At 33.2% G+C, this 20,024-nt stretch overlaps 1 protein-coding gene across 1 annotated transcript; it reads right to left on the bottom strand.

The window, feature by feature from the left end:
* Positions 1-3,904: 3,904 nt before the first annotated feature.
* Positions 3,905-11,605, bottom strand: LOC118182264 (crustacean hyperglycemic hormone-like). Its single transcript, XM_035351583.2, has 3 exons — positions 11,387-11,605; positions 6,360-6,567; positions 3,905-4,161 (listed from the first exon to the last, which is right to left on the bottom strand). Exons 2-3 carry the CDS (start codon positions 6,560-6,562, stop codon positions 4,050-4,052), a joined length of 315 nt encoding a protein of 104 aa, XP_035207474.1. The 5' UTR covers positions 6,563-6,567; positions 11,387-11,605; the 3' UTR covers positions 3,905-4,049.
* Positions 11,606-20,024: the final 8,419 nt, after the last annotated feature.

Genomic DNA, 20,024 nt, shown 5'->3' with positions numbered 1-20,024 from the left:
CATGCAAAACTTTTCAATATCTTACAAACAGTGAAATAAGCAAAAAATAACATGAAAGCAACTCAAAAAACATAAAATTTCGCGCAGAATTTTACTCTGAAGAACAACTTTACTAAAAAAAAATCAATAAAAATGTATTATACATATATATAAATGACAATGAAATATGCCAATCTCTTAAAAACAGTGACATAAGAAATACGATGAAAAATTGTTGCCAAACCCATATTTCTAAAAGAATGAAACTATTCAAAATGATGCGATTTCATCAAAAATCTATCAGCAACAATAAGATAGGAAAATTGTTGCCAAAATCACATTTTTAAAGATGTGAGATGTGAGAAGTGTACTCGGAAGCTTCATGTAAAATTTTTAAAAAAATACAAAATATTATCATTTTTCCAAAATTCCTTTTGTAAAATCAGGCGCAAGGATGAAAGTTTAACGTGTCCAAAAATCAAAGAAAAATAAACTGTACATTTTTAAAAATAAACTTTTTTAGAAAAAATCCTGTTGAAAAGGAGTTAAGCTCACTTTGTTAATTAATTAAATTCGTATTGAATCGATTTATTGAAACACGAAATTTATTTTAAGTTCGTAAAATAGCTAAGTACTTACGTTTCTTGACGATGTGAAAATGGAGTTTGTAGAGTAAAATCTCGCTTTCCTAATGCCCATTATGTCTCAAATGACGCGATTTCGTCACAAAACATAAAATAAAAAAAAATTTGAATTCGAATTTCGAAAACATCGCTTCGAGGTGCACTGGCTCTTGTCTAGATGCACCTACCTATGTACCAAATTTCGTAGCTGTGGGTCAATTAGCTTACGCGCAGCGCGAACGAAAGACACACTGACACACAGACAGACTCTTTCTTTTATTATATTGTTACGAATTTGGTATTTAAAAAGCTAATGTTAGTTCAATTATAAATTAAATGGTTTTATTTCTCGCGCAGTGCAGCGCGTGACGAATATTAAAAGAAAGCTAAGCCGGAAAATTGAAATTACAAGAGCGCGTGCATTAAATAAATAAATATCTCTTTTTGATTTCGAGAAAGTACTGGAAAATTCTAGCGCGTGATTTTAAAATGTTATAAAAGGAGGAAAACATCTCAGTTTGTAGTAGTTGCTTAGTTTGTTGTTGTTTAGAAAACTGCTCTTGTTGATTGTAGCGAATTCGCGGATTAGCGTTCTTTAGCTGTTTTGAATTAAGTTCTATTGGACATTTGAGTAGTTAAAAGATAACTACTGTGAGATATTGTAATACTGCATGATAATTTGAGAAAATTTAAGCATTTTTGTTGTGATAATAATAAATTTTGTTCATTTTTCATTGGACTTGTGCACTCATTTCATAACGAACCCGTACGCACGCAACAATATGTAGAGATCATGCTATCTGTTATATACGGACTGTTGCTTCTAAAAGCGTAACTACTGATACTTGCGTAACTCTTTAAGGCAAAATTTTCATATTCAGGTCCCAAAGAAAATTTTAAGTGATAGAAATACTACTTAGAAGTCTTCAAAATTTAAGCAATTTTTTGAGAAACAATCATGTTACACAATTATTAACTATTACTAACAAATCACAAAGCTACTGGTACGGTATAAAGTGTTAATCAAGTCATTATAACTAGATTCAAATGTAAACTAAATTCTTATGCTATGCTGATAATATTGCGTGGACAAAATTGTTACCTTGGGTTTCTGATGAATACAGTAATGCCCCACATTCTGTAACAAAATTTGCATTATTTTATTTAATCTATGCAAAATCACCCTGTAATCGCTTGATCGAAAATAAAGATCTGTATTCACGAACTGAAGAAACTTGAAACATTGCTCAGAAAAGGTCTGATGATTATGATAATGTAAACAAAGACACGGCTTTGATTTTAAAACAATAATTTTAAACCTGCTGATTTAGTAATGCATAATGAATTTCAATACTCTAATAAAAGAAAACTTTTTCGTCTTTTTTCAGGCCTTTATAAAATTTTAAAATAATCTTCTCAAGTTATTTTTGAAACAGATAAATCAAATTTCCTTACTGGGAAAAAAAAAAAAAAAATTCGGAAATTGTCCATTTTATAATGCTCAAACCTTTTAACCCAGCAAACAAATTTGAATTATTTGCCAGAAATAGTAAAATAATTGTTGCTATTCAAAATTAATTAATGTTTGGTTTCCAAATTATTCATTAAAGTTTCTTAAAAACCTTTAAAAATATTTATAATCCTATACAACTCTTTAAACAGATGAAGGCTGTAAACCTTATTTCTGACAATTACCCTCGAATTCGACTTTCTTTCAATCTGCCTTCGTGGAAAAAAAAAAAAAAAAGTTATATATATCCCATTCTACTGGGCCGATTAACGAAATTCAAACTGCGTTTTTCATGTCACGAAAGGCTTAGGATGTGTATTAGATTTATATATAGCATTGATCTAACATAGGTATTTTGACACAAAAATCGGACTTTTTCTAAAATAACATACCGAATTTTTTTTCAGATTTCGATTCTACGACTCAAATTATGCCTAGATACTACATTTTGTAAAATTTGGTTCAAAATTTAATGAAACATTCAAAAATTTATCCTGGCGCATTTTTTTCGGTTCGCGCCAAGACTAATTCACTTGGCGAACTTCTTAATATATGGCAACTTATTATCCTTTACCTTCCATTACGCCTGAACGCAAAAAAAGGTACCTCATTCCTATCTTTTTGCATTGCGCATGAGCGGGGAAAAAAGTCACATTGTTCCTACTTTCAAATATTTTTAACAAAATGTCGAAACCACATTTGATGTTTTATCGCTTTCAACAAATATGCCACATTTCAAAACGCGCAAATATGTAAATTCACGTATATCTTCGGAAATTTTGAATAAAAAATTGTAATTTTTTGCAGGTCTGCTTAGAAATACGTCTACTTTAAGACGATGGTAAAACGTTCGTAGATTATAATTCAAAATTTTTTTCGAAAAATTTATAAAAATTATTTAAAAATAGAAAATTTAAAAATAAATCATAAGAAGTAGGTGAATTTTATTTAGAATGAACCCGAATTTCTAAATGTGAAAGGAAGAATCAAAGAAGTTTAATAAAAAAAAAGAGAGATTAATAAATATATACCAAACTCAATTAACATTGAGTAGTTAAAATTTTGACAGCTAATGTTTTAAAACCTACTCTTGCGATTTTTACAAAACTTGGTAGTTTGCTGTAATTTGAATCGTAAAATCGAAATATGGGAAAAATTGGTATATTATTTCAGAAAAATTCCGATTTTGTGTCAAAATACCTATATTAGAACAATGCTATATATAAATCTAATACATATCCTAAGTCGCCCTTTCGAGACATGAGAAACGTGAGTTGAATTTCGTCAATCGACCATTAGAACGGGAGATATAGAACTGTTTCTCCTCTTTTTTTTCGCAGTGTACGTCTCCTAAAGCCCGGACAGAGAAAGCTCTAAGGTGTGTTTTGCAGTCTGGATGCAGTACCACAGACGACACTTCAAAAAGACGACACTTGATTTTTGTTGTTATCCGAACCTGTGGCTGAGTTAAATTGAAGAAATACGTTTTGATTATGATGTATTAACTGATTATTAAGATTTGATTATGATGTATCATCAGTATTAACTGATGAGTTAAATTGAAAAAATAGAAGATTGACGTTGCACAACATTCTAATTTATAATTTGCATATTGACAGATTTACATTTTACGATTTGTCCTCATTCTGCAACTCAACATCCAACAAATGTTTAAACCTATTATTTTGTAGTGTTCAAATGTAGTTTTAGTAACGTACCTAATATCTTTTAATATAGGCCTGTGTTTATGCTACATTCTTCTGAATAATAAGAAAATGAACAAATCTGCAATGAATGAAAAAGTATCTTTATTTCTCTCGATTTTGTACCAGTTCTTTCATAAGTAATGCCGTCTTTTTTGTTTGTTTGTTTGATTCTTGGTTGGTTCCATGTCCCATTTTGTACTGACTTTTTCATATGATAGCCACCATTCTATTTCATTTTCTACCGTAAAGTTCTTCTACCATGGTTCCCAACTGCTGCTGATCCTTTTGAAGCAACAAAGCGTCCACACACTGCGTGAAGAGATTGTTCTTGAAACAGTTGGACCTACACAGGAAGAAATTAATGAAGGTGGATTAAATAACAAGTCATAATTCTGATACAAGAAACGCGTAAAAGATGCATATGTAAAAATACACCGAATATGTGTATATGTGCATGTTCGCAAAACATATTCATAGTGAAAATCTATACAAGCATTCACAAAGAACAGAATACCAATCAGTATATTAGGAAATATCGAGGAACTGATGCTATAAAGTATTTCTCCCGCTTTCCAAGCGTCCTTTGTGGTGTAGTGGTTCTGCACGCTGGGCCGGTATTCCAGAGGTCCGTGGGTAGATTCCCGGCGAAGGCGTTGTTAATTTTTCATCTTGGCTGCTTCCAAAAAATATGTATAATGTCTCTACAGTGGCGCCCGAACTAAAAGGGTTGCGAATGATGATTCTCCACACCTAGGATTTGGCGACTAGGTCCCCTAAAACCCTAGTCACCCTTTAAAAAGGGGAGTATATGAGGTATTTCTCCCGCTTTCCAAGCGGCCTTCATGGCGTAGTGGTTCTGCACGCTGGGTCGGTATTCCAGAGGTCCGTGGTTCGATTACCGGCAAAGGCGCTGTTAATTTTTCGTTTTGGCTGCTTTAAAAAAATATGCCTAATGTCTCTACAATGGAATATAGCTTGTGTCCTAATTATATTACACTAAATAGGTATTTAAGAATAGCTTGCTAAATAAGCCTATAATCTTCTTTTATTGCTGTAAAATGATTGAAAAATTACTTTAAAAATGGAAATATTCCTTCCACGTAAGTTGACTACCGATAAAACGACCACTTGTGTAACGATCATTCCCTTACAGAGATCAGTAGAAAAGTCCCCCGGTGATGAGAATACATTAAATGCAGTTTTATTATAACATTTTTTTTCTTTAGGATTGTATATGCCATTATAACGACGTCAATGATTGCACTTTAAATAATTTTATTTTTCAAAAGTAATGAAAACTGAAACCTATTTCTAATATAGACTGCCCCTATATTACCTGATGATATGATAATTATGTTAGTTCTGTAATTGATCTGAGAAATACATGTCCATTCATTGAAATAAAACGGATGGACAGAAGAAGTGGGCGGGACACCGAAATTTCACCAGTTGACATTCGTACGGTTATAATCCTACCGTACTAACTTCACAGATCGCCCATCGTTATGGAGGGTATCTGGGCAAACACACTAGCATTTAAAGGAAGAATGAGTAGAAGTTTAAACAGCAATGCTAATCTATAGTTCTTAACACCTATAAACATTCTAATTGGAAGAAAAATATTGAAATGTAGAATTTTTAATTAAAAAAAAGCAAACTTAGATTGGAGAAGATTTTTAATGAAAACTCTATTGATTTTGAAGGAAATAAGAGGAAGAATCGTCTTTTTTAAAAGCAAACATATTTGCAGGTGCAGGAGAAGCAACATCAGTATTTACATGGAAATTAATGGAAGGAGCAAGAAGGAAATTTATGTAGCGCCATCTATCGAAAAGCAGTAAGAAACATGAAAAATCTAATATGTGAGAATTTTGAAAGCTTCGGGAAACGTGGATTGGAATTAATGGAACTAACTAAAGAACATAGATTTTTGTGAATACGAAAGATTTCAAAGAAAATAATGGAAGATAATTTTTACAAAACCAAAACCAAAATTGTTGTTAAGTGGCCAGCTATGATTAGCTATCGAAGACTTGTTTATTTCCCCTTTTCGAACACAGAATGCAGGTTCTTTAAACGCTAACTATTTGCACATTTCAATTTGGCTGATACATATAAAAATACATTGACAAGGTATGCTTTAAATTACCCAAGAATTGAAATCAGAAATGGCATCTTTAAGAATCGAACAGCAAATTTTGCTAATAAGTAAGAAAATGATTTGAAATTGTGGAGAATACGAAGAGTTTTGTAACTGATAGAAGGATATTAAAGTAAGGTAATGTGGTTATTAGTATTGGGCTTTTTGCCTCTGGAAAGTTTTTTTTTTTTTTTTTTTTTTTTTTTTTTTTTTTTTTTTTTTTTCTGTGAAGAATAAGGATCTATGTCTGATAGCTTTTGAAATCGGTAAACTTTTATTCATAATGTAAGCCAGGCTAAGTTTCTTTTTTGCTTAATTTTTAAATTTATGAATACCTCAAAATCTACGAATGAAATCAATGAATAATCCTAAATCTTAAATTCTAAATCTGAAATAAATACCTGCACATAGTGTGGACATCCGATTCTCTGAAAAGCTGGTAGCATTCCTCGCATACTCTGTCCAGCCTGGCGAACTTGGCTTTATCGTAGACACCCATGCAGCCAAGTTCAGAAAAACTTCTCTTTCCCTCATGGAAAGAAAGTTCGGCGAAGATCACTGCGATTAAGTTTATCAATGCCAAGACGAAACAGGTGAATTTCATTTTCTCTATAATTTAACAAAAGACAAAAATACGTTATAAAACAATAAGCTTATTTTTTCGATTCTAGTTTGACTATCTGAAAAATATTTTTGTTTAATTTTCAGTTACTGTAGTCCTTTTATTTTTAACTTGGCAGAGGTTGCCAAGTTAAAACGGGAAACCTGACTGTTACCGCTTATTAAATAACGAATGTAGTATTTTGAGACGACCCATATGAAAATAAGCACGCAAAATAGCCCTATAATCTTTTTTGCTGTTTATTTAGCTCACGTTAGTTTTCCACGCAAGTTGCAATAAAAGACTGACATCAAATAGCCGTGCCATTAGGAGACGCGGGACACCGTGCTCTGAAGCTTTCTCCGTAACGTCTCCAGTTGGTGTTACAAAAGGCGTAACTTTGCGAGTAAGAAGCACATTCAGACCGGAGCAACAACATTGCAATTTGTTTATTACCGAAACACCTCTACTATTGAACAATTACTATTGGTTACTGACCAATTACTATTGACCTATGATTCCACATCTGATATCGTCTTCAACTAAAAGTAAAGTGTTTAATACTCGTATATGACAGAAAATCTAAAGGGGCTTGACTAATTTGGATTTAAAATGTGCTAGCCAGAGTAAATACATAGAATGTTCTGAAAATGGAAAATATAGAAAAAATTGTCATTACGTTTTACCAGCAAAGACTGTGTTTTCAGATAATGAAGCAATGAACTATACTTATCTTTAAAATCCTACGGGTTAATTTTTTTGCCACGACTTTTCATACAATACCTGACTGATAATTTATGTTGCTGATATTCTTCTTAATATATATTTTTAATATAATTTTTTAATATATTTTCTTTTAATATATTATTCTTAATATATTTTTAAATTTTTTTATTTATATTTTAAATAAATATTTTAGAATTTAGTGCTAGAGCTGTTGATGATATACATCAGCGCTTCTTAAAATTTTTAAACTGATTTATAATAACTCTTGCAATTAAAGGTTGGTATTATTTACATTATTTTAATCAACCAGTGAATTATTTTATTGATATTTTAATAGCACACTCCTGTTAATTACCAAAATGAAGATAACTAATATATATTTCCTAATTCTTAATTAAAATATTTATAAGCAATACATTTTATTTTAGCACCAAAAATATAAATCAAATTTTTAATCTTCTAATGAAAATATTTTCTTTGATTTAGTACCTTATCTAACTGCTCATGCCTTTTGATTTAGCTGTTATTTAATTGCATATAGTAGCGTAAATTGTTCCTCTTGGAGGTGCCATTTTGTACTTGTGAATTACATATCTAAGAGGTGATCTTTAAATAAAGTTTTACGGACGATTAGTGATTAAGGACTACATCTGATGAAGGCCTGATGCTCCCCTCACTTCTATTTGTATTTACATTATTAATCATACGATGTCTAGATAAAATACCAATTTATAAAATTATAAGGTTCATTTTAATTTCCTAACAGGTTATTTTAACTCAAATTACTTTTCTATCAAGCCTCGTATCATTTCCCTGCCAGAATGTAAATTTGTAGCTCGCGGGATATTCAAATTAGGGAGAAAGAAGAAAGCACTTAAAGGAAGGTTTTAGAGGGTGAAATTAGAGCATGTTCCGCCTGCTTGAAAGCCCCGTTGCTAACTTTGATCCATTAGCGATTAGAATTATACGAAGTTGAGTTATTATTGACATTAGGCTTGTTTACGCCGACTTCGATCTGAACCAGCTTGCGCGCTAGTTATACTGTGAAGCCGTCAGACTACACTTCATTAATTTTAGTTTATCTTTGATTTTAAGCCAAAAGTGTTGGCTTCTGTAAGCATGGCTTGGTGCCGTCTGTTGAACTTTTTAGATTAATAAAAGGGTTCTTTAACACCCTTTCCCTGTCTCTGTGGTAGTTATAAAACACAGTGAAAAGTCACTAGCAGTCTTTTAGAGGTCTGGTCTATTTGCATGCTTCCGAAGAAGATCAAATAAGGTATTTCTCCCGCATTCTTAACGTGCCGTCGTGGTGTTATGGTCAGCACGCTCGGCGCGTATTCGAGAGGTCCGAGTTTCGAGTCCCGGCGAGAGCACTGCATATTTCTTCAATTTCCTGCTTCAAAAAATTTCTAATGTATCTACAACCAAATCCTATAAAGTGTATAGAAATAAATTTATGGTAATCTTACAAAATCGTGCATGTGTATCGGATGTGCGTGTATGTGGTGATAGCTTCGCTATTTAATTCTCCTTTTAATAGCGTGGTTTTCGGAGATACTGCAGGAGTTAAATTTTAAACTATTATCTTTCGAAAAATATCATCTCATAATATATTGTTATTATTTAGTCAAAATGTTCTGGTAGTAACTTAGTGCTAAAGAGTGCATGTTCTTTATAAACTTCGCATAACGAAAGTAAGTGTTCATCATTACAGTTTGCTTGTGGATGTTGACTGCATTTGGATTTATAAGATTGTGACGAAGGACATTAGCGTAGCTGTCTAAGAAGTCCCCGTGAAGGAGTTTCTAAAATGCACACGTGAAAAGATTCTGTGTAAGCATGAACATTTTGCTAAAAGTGTAATTTACGAAAATCACTGATTGCATGTCTTTAAATACGAGATAATAGATGTTAATCTTATTTTCTGAGTATTTCCGTAAGAAAAATATGTCACTTTGCTTCAGATTAAATTTCATTAAAATCTTTGCAAAGATAAACGAAAAAAGGAAACGGACACAACTCACAAAAAAAGGATATGATTTTTCGTTTTTTAAGGCAGTCTTCCTAGATAATGGAGTTAAAATTACGAAAGGCATCTTTGTTGATCTTCAGTTAAGAGGTATAATGAATGTTTTCGCTTTGGAAAGGACAAAGTGAGAAAATCAGTTTTGTGCGATTCATGGAATTCTATAAAAAGGATAGTGGCAATTTTTTTAAATAACCAAACGAACACTGAATTAATTAGCGAATATCTGAGAAACTGTAAAGCATTGAATGGAACTTATTACCTAAAATTCAATTCACTTCTTGTCTATTCATCAGGAAATTAAGAAAACAAATGGAAATAGCTTCCTCAACGTGTTATTTGTATAAAGGAAAAATATTGTAAAAGGAAATAACCCTCTAAAATGTTAATTGGCTACTGTTAGAAACATTCGAATTTTATTCTAATGTAATTATTACTAACAGTAATGTCTTACGCAAATAAGTTTTCGTAAGATATATTTTATGAAAAATAAGAATGTAACTAGAAATAATGTCTAATAGAAAATTTCTTATCATAAAAACAAAAATGTCTGAGGTAACATCTTACGCGATCATTATAGTCTTAAAGTATCTGGAACTGTGTAACTACAGTAAACAAGGATTTTCTGCCTTTGTGCTAAACTAGCAAACAGGTAGGCTGCAGGGATACTGATCCTAATTCTCAAGGAGTCACTACGGGTATTTTTACTGAGCAGTTTATCAGTGTTAAAAATGAAGTCGAATATCTTCAAGAAAAATACTCTCATACGGAAACCACATTACAAACATTACGAATACGTGACTTAACCGGCGAACCGAACTCGGCGATTGATCAATTGCAAGCGGTGATTAATAAGTTAAAGAAATAACTAGAATTCTACATTCAGTACAAGAGATTACTTAATACAGGCTTTATTTCCCCGAAACTTAATTCTAAAACTAAACCTAAACGTGTTACTAATATTATTGACTGTGAAAATGATGATCATCAGTATTTTCTCCCTCTTTTCTGGTGCCTTCCTTGTATAACGGGATAGCAAATCCAGCTAGCAATGTTTGGTGTTCGAATACCAGCCAGAACACTGAGAATTTTTTCCTGTTTTTTGCATCAGTAGAAGCTTAACGGCGTTACAAGTGGGGCCGGAACTGAAAGGTGGTGGACGATAATTCATCACCACCAGGATTTGGCGATTGGGTCCTCTCAACCCCAGTCGCCTTTTAAACAGGGAGAGTATATAAGGTAAGTTCTCCCTCCTTTCCTGCGTAACTTCATTGTATATCAGGATAGCACGTCCTGGTAATAATCGGAAGATCCGGAATTCGAATCGCGGCTAGAGCATTGCATAATTTTCATGTTTATTACTTTTCAAGGTTTACTAGGTTATCTGATTATGGCACAGCACTCGAATACTATTTGCCTAAAGAAAGGGAGGTTTTCATGAGGTATTTTATAGAAAGAGATCAGCAGCTATTTCAAATAAGAACGTGCAAAATCATATGTCCTTGCTAAGAATCAAAACACGGATCTTCAAATTCACTAAACTGACGTGTTGCCACTTCATCCTGAAAACATGTATGAAAGAATGCAATAATTCCTTACCAAATTTGTAACCAGAGTAAGTGTTACTAAATTTCGGTGTTTGAAGATTCTGACGCGTAAAAACATACTAAATTCGGTTATTTAATGTGTCTTTATAATATTTATAATATGTTAGTGTAATTTGTCTTACAGACGAAACTGAGAATTCTAAAGTAATTTAATTTGTTAACATGAATAATAGCTTCAAGTTCTTCGAAAATTAACAAGATAATAACTTTAAGAATAAATTAACAATTTTTAGAAAGCAGATTACGATTTTGATTATGATTCTTAATGTCATAGTTTGAAGAATATCTTAATGATGTTTTATTCCATTATTGGCATCATTAAGAAAAGAATTAATAATTATTAAATATTAAATTTGATAAAGCAGATCTATAAAGTCTTAGCAATAATTTTAGGAATAGAACAGTATCCTAAATTAACAGTCAAATATAAAAATAACTAACTTTATCTGAAAAAGATAAATAACTTACTGCAAATTCCGGGTGATCACCTTTCTTGTTGTTCAGCTGCAGTCGTTTATATTATCGTTTGCTGATATTGTAAGAAGCAGAATTGCTTTTATAGCTCTTAACACATTCTTTGTTTGAATACCGTTTACATGGTAGTCACGTGAAATAGTAAACAATATAAGAAATAATTATATGTATTGCTCTTAATATATTCTAACATTATCCTTTTCTCCACAGGGATTAATGACGTCCAAGAGGACCGCAGAACTTTCAGAAATAAGCTCTATCTTATGTCAGGTGGTCATGAATAGAAATTAACACACTCCCATTTCCCGAAACGACTGAAACCGCAGAAGAATTTATTAGAATAATTTCTGACTAGAAGCAGAAATAAGAGATAAAGGAAATATATGACTGATTTTGGTACGTAGAAGGTATTGTTTTCAGTTTAATAGTGAGTGTTTTCAGTTTAATAGTGAGTGTTTTCAGATTTATATTATATATTATATATTTTACTAATTAATTGCCCAAAAATATTGAATGCTTCGTTTTATCTCAGAATGACACCAAATTATTCCTACGTATCTTCGGATCTCTACTGTTGAAATGCAAATATTTAAAAGTAACACAAAAAAAGAATCTTAGTTGAAACGCAGAATTTATACAAAAATAAAACTCATCAAAAGGGATAATATATAGATATAATTTTTATTATGCATATATAATTTTTTCTCTGTTTCAATGAGTGTTATTTTTATATAAATTCTGCGTTTCAATTAAGATTGTTTATGGATTCACTCTTTTAAGATAATTCTTCTAAAATTAATCTTAGGAGATAATATAATCAATACTTCTTTAGTAAATAAATTATTATTAACTTACTCTGCAGCAATTGCTCAAATAGTAGAATAACTCGATTTCTCACTAAGTGAATTTAAAATTATATATATATATAGTAAAAGGGCTCTGTTTATTTAACTGATAAGCAACGTGCTGTTATTTAATTCGGAGACAAATATCAGATTTGATTGCGAGTCCTTTAGCGATATTTTTGTTCTTTTTTTAATTTCAAAAGGAAAAAAAATATTTTTCCTGGTATTAAAAAACATGTGCACGTCTATAAAAAGAATCCTGAGGCCATTAACATTTAAATATTCTGCAAAATAATCTTATTTGAAAAGTGTTTTATATAATATAAAAACGAGACGTGAATCATTTTAAAGAATTTCCTGTCGAAGCAGTGAGGGTAACTGAAATGTTATATCTCAGGGGTAGAGATTTTTTATTTTAGTGCAACGTATTAATCTTAATTAGTTAAACTAATTTAGTTTCTGAATTGCCGAAGAACAAAGGGAAGAATGATTTCAAAATTTCGTAGTAGATTTTGAGATTTTCAAATAGCTCATTCACAAGTCGAGTTTTTCATAACCGTTCAAAACGCAGTACGGAATGTCAACCGGAAATGCAATTAGAGTTCCATGAACTCGCAATGTAATCCATCGCTTAAAAGAAGGAAAAAGAAGAAGGCAGAACGCTATTTGTGGAAATTTCCATTGTTGGAAATCTGACAAATACATATCCGAAAATGGACTGCCAAACGATGATGCATATTTCGTAACACTTTGCCACATAATCAGTCCTAACACTACGATTTGAGAATTGGATTACAAATTAACCGATAGGGCATTATTCAGATATTCTCTTGATTATTCATCAGCTAAAAGTGAATATTAAATGCCAGAAAAGCAATTTTTACAAACCCACTGTAAGTTTAAATAACATGATAAATATTTGTAAGTTATTTTATTCCGCTTTTCCGTATGCTTTTGTGCTGTAACTGGAAGCCCACTGGACCAACACCCACTGGACTTCTATAAGGAGGTGTTGACTGGACTCATTCGAAAGCCGCGGAGTTCGAATCCTGGCGCCAGCAATGTGCATTTCTATAGTTTCCTAGTATCGAAAAATTCTAAGAGACTGTACAAGTGGCGCCCAAACTAAAAGGTAGTTGACAATAATTCGCCACCACCATATTTGGCGACTAGGTACGCTTACCCACCAGTCGCCCTTTAAGGTATCTGCCTACGTTAAAAAAACGATTTCGGCGAAAAAATTCGATTTTTTGTTAATTGCCCAATTTGAAAGGTCGGTTTTGTAGGATTCCGAAAATGGTTTATTTTTACGTTTGTGATAATTAGAAGAGAAAATATAGCCAATTAACTGCACTGGAAGTGAAAGCAGAAATACAGGAAGTGCCATTTAAGGCTCAACTTAAAGGTAAACAATGTTGTTATTTTTTTTTTTTTTACTTGTTGTGTAAAAATTGTGCTAAAAAATTTCATTTTAATTCTGGGTACTTTTTTTTGTTTCTGGCAATAATTATTTGGCTTAATGTTTTGAACTGGGACTGGCAACATTGCGGTTTTTTGAACTGGGTCTGGCAACATTGCGATTAGGTATAAAGACTATGTTGCTGGGTGCATATATAGCAGTTTTAATTTTTAATTCAGGGTATCTTGGATTACTTCCTGTGTTTGAACATTTAGGCATATCAATTGGACAAGAAATGATTAAAAATTACTTTGAAATTGATAACGAAAGAATAAAGAACTCGAAACGTCATTCGTCGCTCATTTCGAAAATAGCCAGAAAAAATTAAAATCAAATAGGAAATCAAAATTACTTAAGTATAAAAATATGGAGGGTGTGATGTACAAATGTGGAGAATTTTAAGTTTGTAAATACAACAGAACAGTTTTTCTGTTAATGTGAAATCGTTAAATGCGTTTTCTGGAAAACTAATTTTTCTAGTGTTTTTACATACAAGAAATGTAATTACTCATAATGTTCTAAAGGTATCTCTATTAAATTTCACTATAATGTTTTCTTTATTATTTATTAGGTTTTAAGCTACAATCTAAGTTATATTTATTAATTTGATTGTTTTATAAGTATTTCTATATAAAACGATAAGAAATATTTTACAAAAAACTATGTTTTTTCATGTAATTACACATATTTTAGTAAATTTTAGAAATATCATAAACATTTTAGTTCATAACACAGATGAGTGTTTTAGTAGTATACAGTATAAATAAAATAGAAATGTATGCTGTGGAAAAAAATATACGACATTTAACGCAAGAGTTAAATTCTCTAAAAATATGCATAAAATTGCATATATTTAAAAAATTTATGAAGATATTCCTAAAAATTTACCTATTTTCATGATTTGATATCATATTTTGACTAAATAAATATATATTTCATCAGAATTCTATGTTTTTAAAAAAGAGTACTCCGAACGTAGGCAGATATCGCCCTTTAAAAGGTTATATAAAATATTTTGTCCCTCCTCTCGGCACGCTTTTGTGGTGTAAACTGAAAGCACTTTCGGTGAGTATTTGGAAGGTCCGGAGTTTGAATCCCAGTTAGGGCACTGCACATTTTTCACTTTCCTGCAGCGATATAACCTGATGATTAGATATTTCAAAAAATTTTATTACAACAAACAAAGCTCAAATAGCTGTCATCTGAATAATGTTATAATCCGTGACTCGTCAAAATAGCCTACGATTAAAAATCCCTGACAAAATAGCCCCAAACTAAATGGCCACGGCAAGATAACCTTGGCAAAATAGCCCCGAAATAATAGTTAAGCCTAGTTATTTAATGATGTAAAATTAATTATATTAAAATATATTGTTGCGTGCGTACGGGTTTTATGAATTGAATACACATGTCCGATGAAAAATGAATAAGATTTATAATCACAAATAAATAAAACAAAATACTTAAATTTTCTCAGATATTCGTACATTATTACAATATCTCACAGAAGCTATCTTTTAACTACTCAAACGTTCAACAGAACTTAATTCAAAGCAGTTAAAGAAAGCTAATCCGCGAATTCGCTAGAGTCAACAAGAGCAGTTTTTTAAAACAAACTCTTGAAACAAAAACTAACTAAAAACAACGAATTGAGAGGTTTTCATGCCGCTTATAAAAGCTTTTTAAATGCGCGAGAATTTTCTCGTACTTTCTCGAAATCAAAAAGATATATTTATTTATTAAATGTTAAATGCACGCGCTCTTGTATTTTTAACTTTCCGGCTTAGCTTTCTTTTAATATTCGTCTCGCGCTGCACTGCACGGGGCATAAAACAATTCTATTTATAATTTTACTAACATTAACTAATTAAATACCAAATCTGTAACAAAATGTTAGTAAATATTAGTAAAAAAATAATTTTCACAGTTGAAAATTGTTGAAAACTGAAATTTGCATGCGTTCGCGATTGCGCTGAGTAGAAAAAGCGAATTATATAATTGTGCAGATGGTTCCTCATGACTGAGATGGAGAAAGAGAGACGAACAGACGGAGAATAGTTAGTCTGTCTTCCAAATTTTGATGGTGGTGAAGTCTGACCTCCGTGTTATGCCTGTCTGATGCTGTTTGCCAACGTAGCCAGCAGATGTGATTCTCTCAAGAGTGGTGTAGAAATGTGAGTCAAGGAGTCCTAATAAGGAACAGCATAGTGGAGATAAGAATCTACATAAGCAGTCTGGATTATATTTCTACATCGCCATATACCTGCCTAAATGAATGTACTGTTAAGGAGGATCAAGTCATATTGTACCAATCTACACTCTTAGACAAAAACGACGCACCACGACGCACATAGAAGATACAAAGCAAATTGGACACAAATTGATATGCATACAGGTTTCGACGGAAAATGCAAATTTTACATTTTGGCTGCCAATGAATGAACGGTTGTCGCTACAGCGCATCTGATCTGCGCAAGTGGCAGGATATTTAAGAGGAGAAATTACCATTCTTCTCGAATTTCATTCTGTGTACTCTGGTAGACAGTAACTACGCCTCGCATACAGATGCGCGAACGATATGCGCAGATGTCAGAATTTGAGAGAGGTCCTGTAGTTGGGCTCAAAGCAGCCGGTTGGTCTTATCGGTGAATAGCTCGACATTTGAGTAGGAGCGATGCCACTATTAGACGATGTTGGAATGGGAGAACAATGGCCGCACACAACGTCAAGAAAGAAGCGGTAGGCCTAGAGAAACGACAGAACGTGCAGACCGAACAATCGTCAGAGTGGCACTCGCAGCCCCAGATGCATCATTATCATCGATTGTACGTGCAACTAGTGCTTCAGCGACCGCAAGGACCATTCATAGGCGGCTCACAGAAAGGGGGCTGAAGTCACGGCGCCTCTTGCGCCGACTACGTTTGACCTCTGTACAACGTCAAGCCCGTTTGCAGTGGTGTCGGCCTCATTTCCACTGGAATGTCACTGACTGGAGTAGAATAGTTTCAGTGATGAGTCTCGCTTTGAATGACCAGCGAAGGCGAGTGTGGAGACGCCCCGGACAGCGGTGTGATACAAACCTGACTGTCTTTCGTCAGACAGACCGACAACCAGAAGTGATGGTCTGGGGTGCCATTTCATTTCATAGTAGGATCCCTTTGGTTGTCATCCGTTGCAACCTTACAGCACAGCGGTAGGTCGACGAAGTTCTAAGGCCCGTTGTGTTGCCTTTCATGTCACGCCACCCTGGGCTTACATTTCAGCAAGATAATGCCCGCCCCCACACTGCACATGTTTCACTGCTTGCCTTAGTGCTTGTCGAACATTACCTTGGCCAGCAAGGTCTTTCTTCCATTGAGCACGTTTGGAGCATTATGGGCAGGGCCCTCCAACCAGCTCGGGATGTTGACAATCTAATGCGCCAGTTGGACAGAATTTGGCACGATATCCCTCAGGAGGACATCCGCAGCCTTTATCAATCGATGCCGAGCTGAATAACTGCTTGCATAAGGGCCAGAGGTCGACAAACGCATTACTGACGTTTTCACTTTGTGAAGCTCTACCACTTCAATAAATCATTCAATTTTTCTGAAACTGTAAGCATTTGTTTTTATATACATGTACATCACTTCTACCGATTTTCGTCCCATTCGGATAACTTCTTCTTGATGCTTTTTTTTTTTTTTTTTTTTTGTTTGTTTGTTTGTTTGTTGTCTAAGAATGTATTACATAAGCGCGTTATCCATCGTATAATTTTGTTAATGTGTCATAGACTGACACGTATGTGCATCTATGTTGTTAAATCTTAAAGAAAGTCATTGATTAAATTTTATGTTAATTTTCAATATAGCGCAATTTATACTTCTGTAACAGGGAACCTCGGTTCTTCAGCCACCACTACGCATAACTCTCAAGGTTCTTCAAAGAACACAAAATCTTCAAATACAATAAAAATATTCATTAAAACACATTTTATAAATTGTATGTGAACATATTAATAGAAATTCTAAATGCGCTCTGGCAATTCCTTACAAACATTTACGGTTTCTGTTCCTTGCCACATTCTTTACAAAATTACAGTTCACATGTTTGTTTCATCTGGGACAATGCTTATGGCGAAAAGTGCAAGAAATGAATTTGGTGAAAGCTTTTGCAAATAACGAAAATATGCGTGTTTATAAAAAAGTTTTGTTAGCGCTGAGTTTTGCACCAGCGCATGATTATCAGAGTTATTGAAAATTATCAGAGTATTTTAAGAATTAATTAAGAATTGCTCAAATGAACTAGACCGCATTATCGATAACTGAGAAGATAGGAATGCAGAACGAGCAAGATGCAACCGCCTAGCACAACCACGATGTTCAATACATGAGTGGAATGTTCACCAGCACGTTATCAGTGGTCTTCCGAGAACAAATGATTCGGTAGAAGGGTGGCAATGTGGCATTCCAGCAAACTGTAGATTGCCGTCATCTGTTCCTCTACAAACTCATTGAACATTTCCGAAAAGAACAAGATATGGTGAAAATCCGCTTAACACGCCTTGCTGTAGGTATTCGTAACGTAGCAGCTAGCAAAATTAAGTATGTGCAACTGAATCGACGCCTATAAGCATTAGTGGAAAATTATGCAAATATGAAAGATATGGACTTTCTTCTTAATATTTCCCATAACCTTGAAATGTAAATTTTGTAAAATTGTGGTAAGGAACATAAACCTTAAAGGCTTGTAGAGAATTTCCAAACCGCATTTAGAATTTCTATTAATATAGGGTGTCCCAAAATTAACGCAAGATTTGGATTCAATATAAAACAGAGTTTTTAGTCTTTAGATATTTATTTTTTAAGCGAGTCATAAAGTACATAGGATAGGGTTATTTATGGAATAACACATTGGGCAAATGGCACATACGCACCCTTTCGTCGAAATTTTTCATGACCTTTTTGCATAATTGTGGCTGAATTTCGTTGATGCAGCGTTTAATTTCCTCTCGTAATGCACATGTGGTTGTGGGATTGTTGACACAGACCTTTGACTTCAAATAACCCCATAAGAAGAAATCTAATGGTGTTAAATCACATGATCTAGGAGACCAATTCTGATCACCGAAACGATAGATTACACGATCAGGAAATGTCTCATGCAGTAATTGAATTGTTTCTTTGGTTGTGTGGCATGTGGCACTGTCTTGTTAAAACCACATATTGGCCACATCAATATCATCCAATTTCGGCAGAAAGAATTGTGTTATCATGTCGCGATATCGAGCACCATTAACAGCTGTTGCTTGACCAGCCTCATTCTCAAAATGTATGGTCCGATGATGCCCTCCTGCCCAAAATCCGCACCAAACAGTGACACATTGTGGGTGCATTTGTTTTTTGCTAATCACAGGGGGTTCTCCGAGCCCAAAACACGGCAATTGTGGCGATTAACAAAGCCATCGAGGTAAAAATGTGCTTCATCGCTTAGGATTATTTTGCTCGAAAAACCAGCATCCACTGTTTGATGATTTCCATTCCACGAACTTTCTTCGCTGTTCATGATCATTAGGCTTCAATTGTGCTAATTGAATTTTGTAAGTATGAAGACACAGATATTTTGTGAGTATACGCTGTAGAGAGCTTCTTGAAATTTGCAATTCTTGCCCACGACGCCGAATTGACGTTCCTGGGTTTTTCAGCAACCCTCTCACTCAGTACTCCTATATTGACATTTGAACAGCTTGCTTTTGGACGACCGGTGTGTTTAGCGTCTCCAACTGATCCAGTCTCCACGAATTTTTCAATTAATCTTTTCACGGTTGACGAAGTTAAAGCACTACTTTTACCATATTTTGTATAAAATTTTCGAACTGCGGCCTCCAAATTTTCATTATTTTTTAAACTATTGTTCAATAATGAAGACACGTTATTGTATCGTATAACGCTCCATTTTCAGTAACCCTAAACTCTCGGCTTTCAAAATGTTCTTTTTTTCAAGGTTGCCAACAACTTATGCAAAAATGGAGCCAAATTTAAATCTTGCGTTAGTTTTGGGACACCCGTTATGTCCATATACAATTTTTAAAATATATTTTTTAATAAATATTTTCAACTGTAAAAATTTCTTTTTTACAAATATTTACTAACATATTTTAATATAATTAATTTTATGTAATTTTATATTTTGACTTAACTATTACTTCGGGGCTATTTTGTTGAGGTTATGTTGCCGGCGCCATTTCGTTTGGATCTGTTTTGGCTTGAGCTGTGATATATATGTTTAATATGTATGCGTGATAGCTATGTGTAAGACACAATATATATCACATATATCTGTGAGACAA

This window comes from Stegodyphus dumicola, chromosome 8 (genome assembly GCF_044657685.1).
Source record: "Stegodyphus dumicola isolate Sdum_Otavi_A_Nest chromosome 8, ASM4465768v1".
NCBI lineage: Eukaryota > Metazoa > Arthropoda > Arachnida > Araneae > Eresidae > Stegodyphus > Stegodyphus dumicola.
The sequence above is the reverse complement of the archived record's forward strand: the minus strand, read 5'-3'. Positions and strand labels throughout refer to the sequence as shown.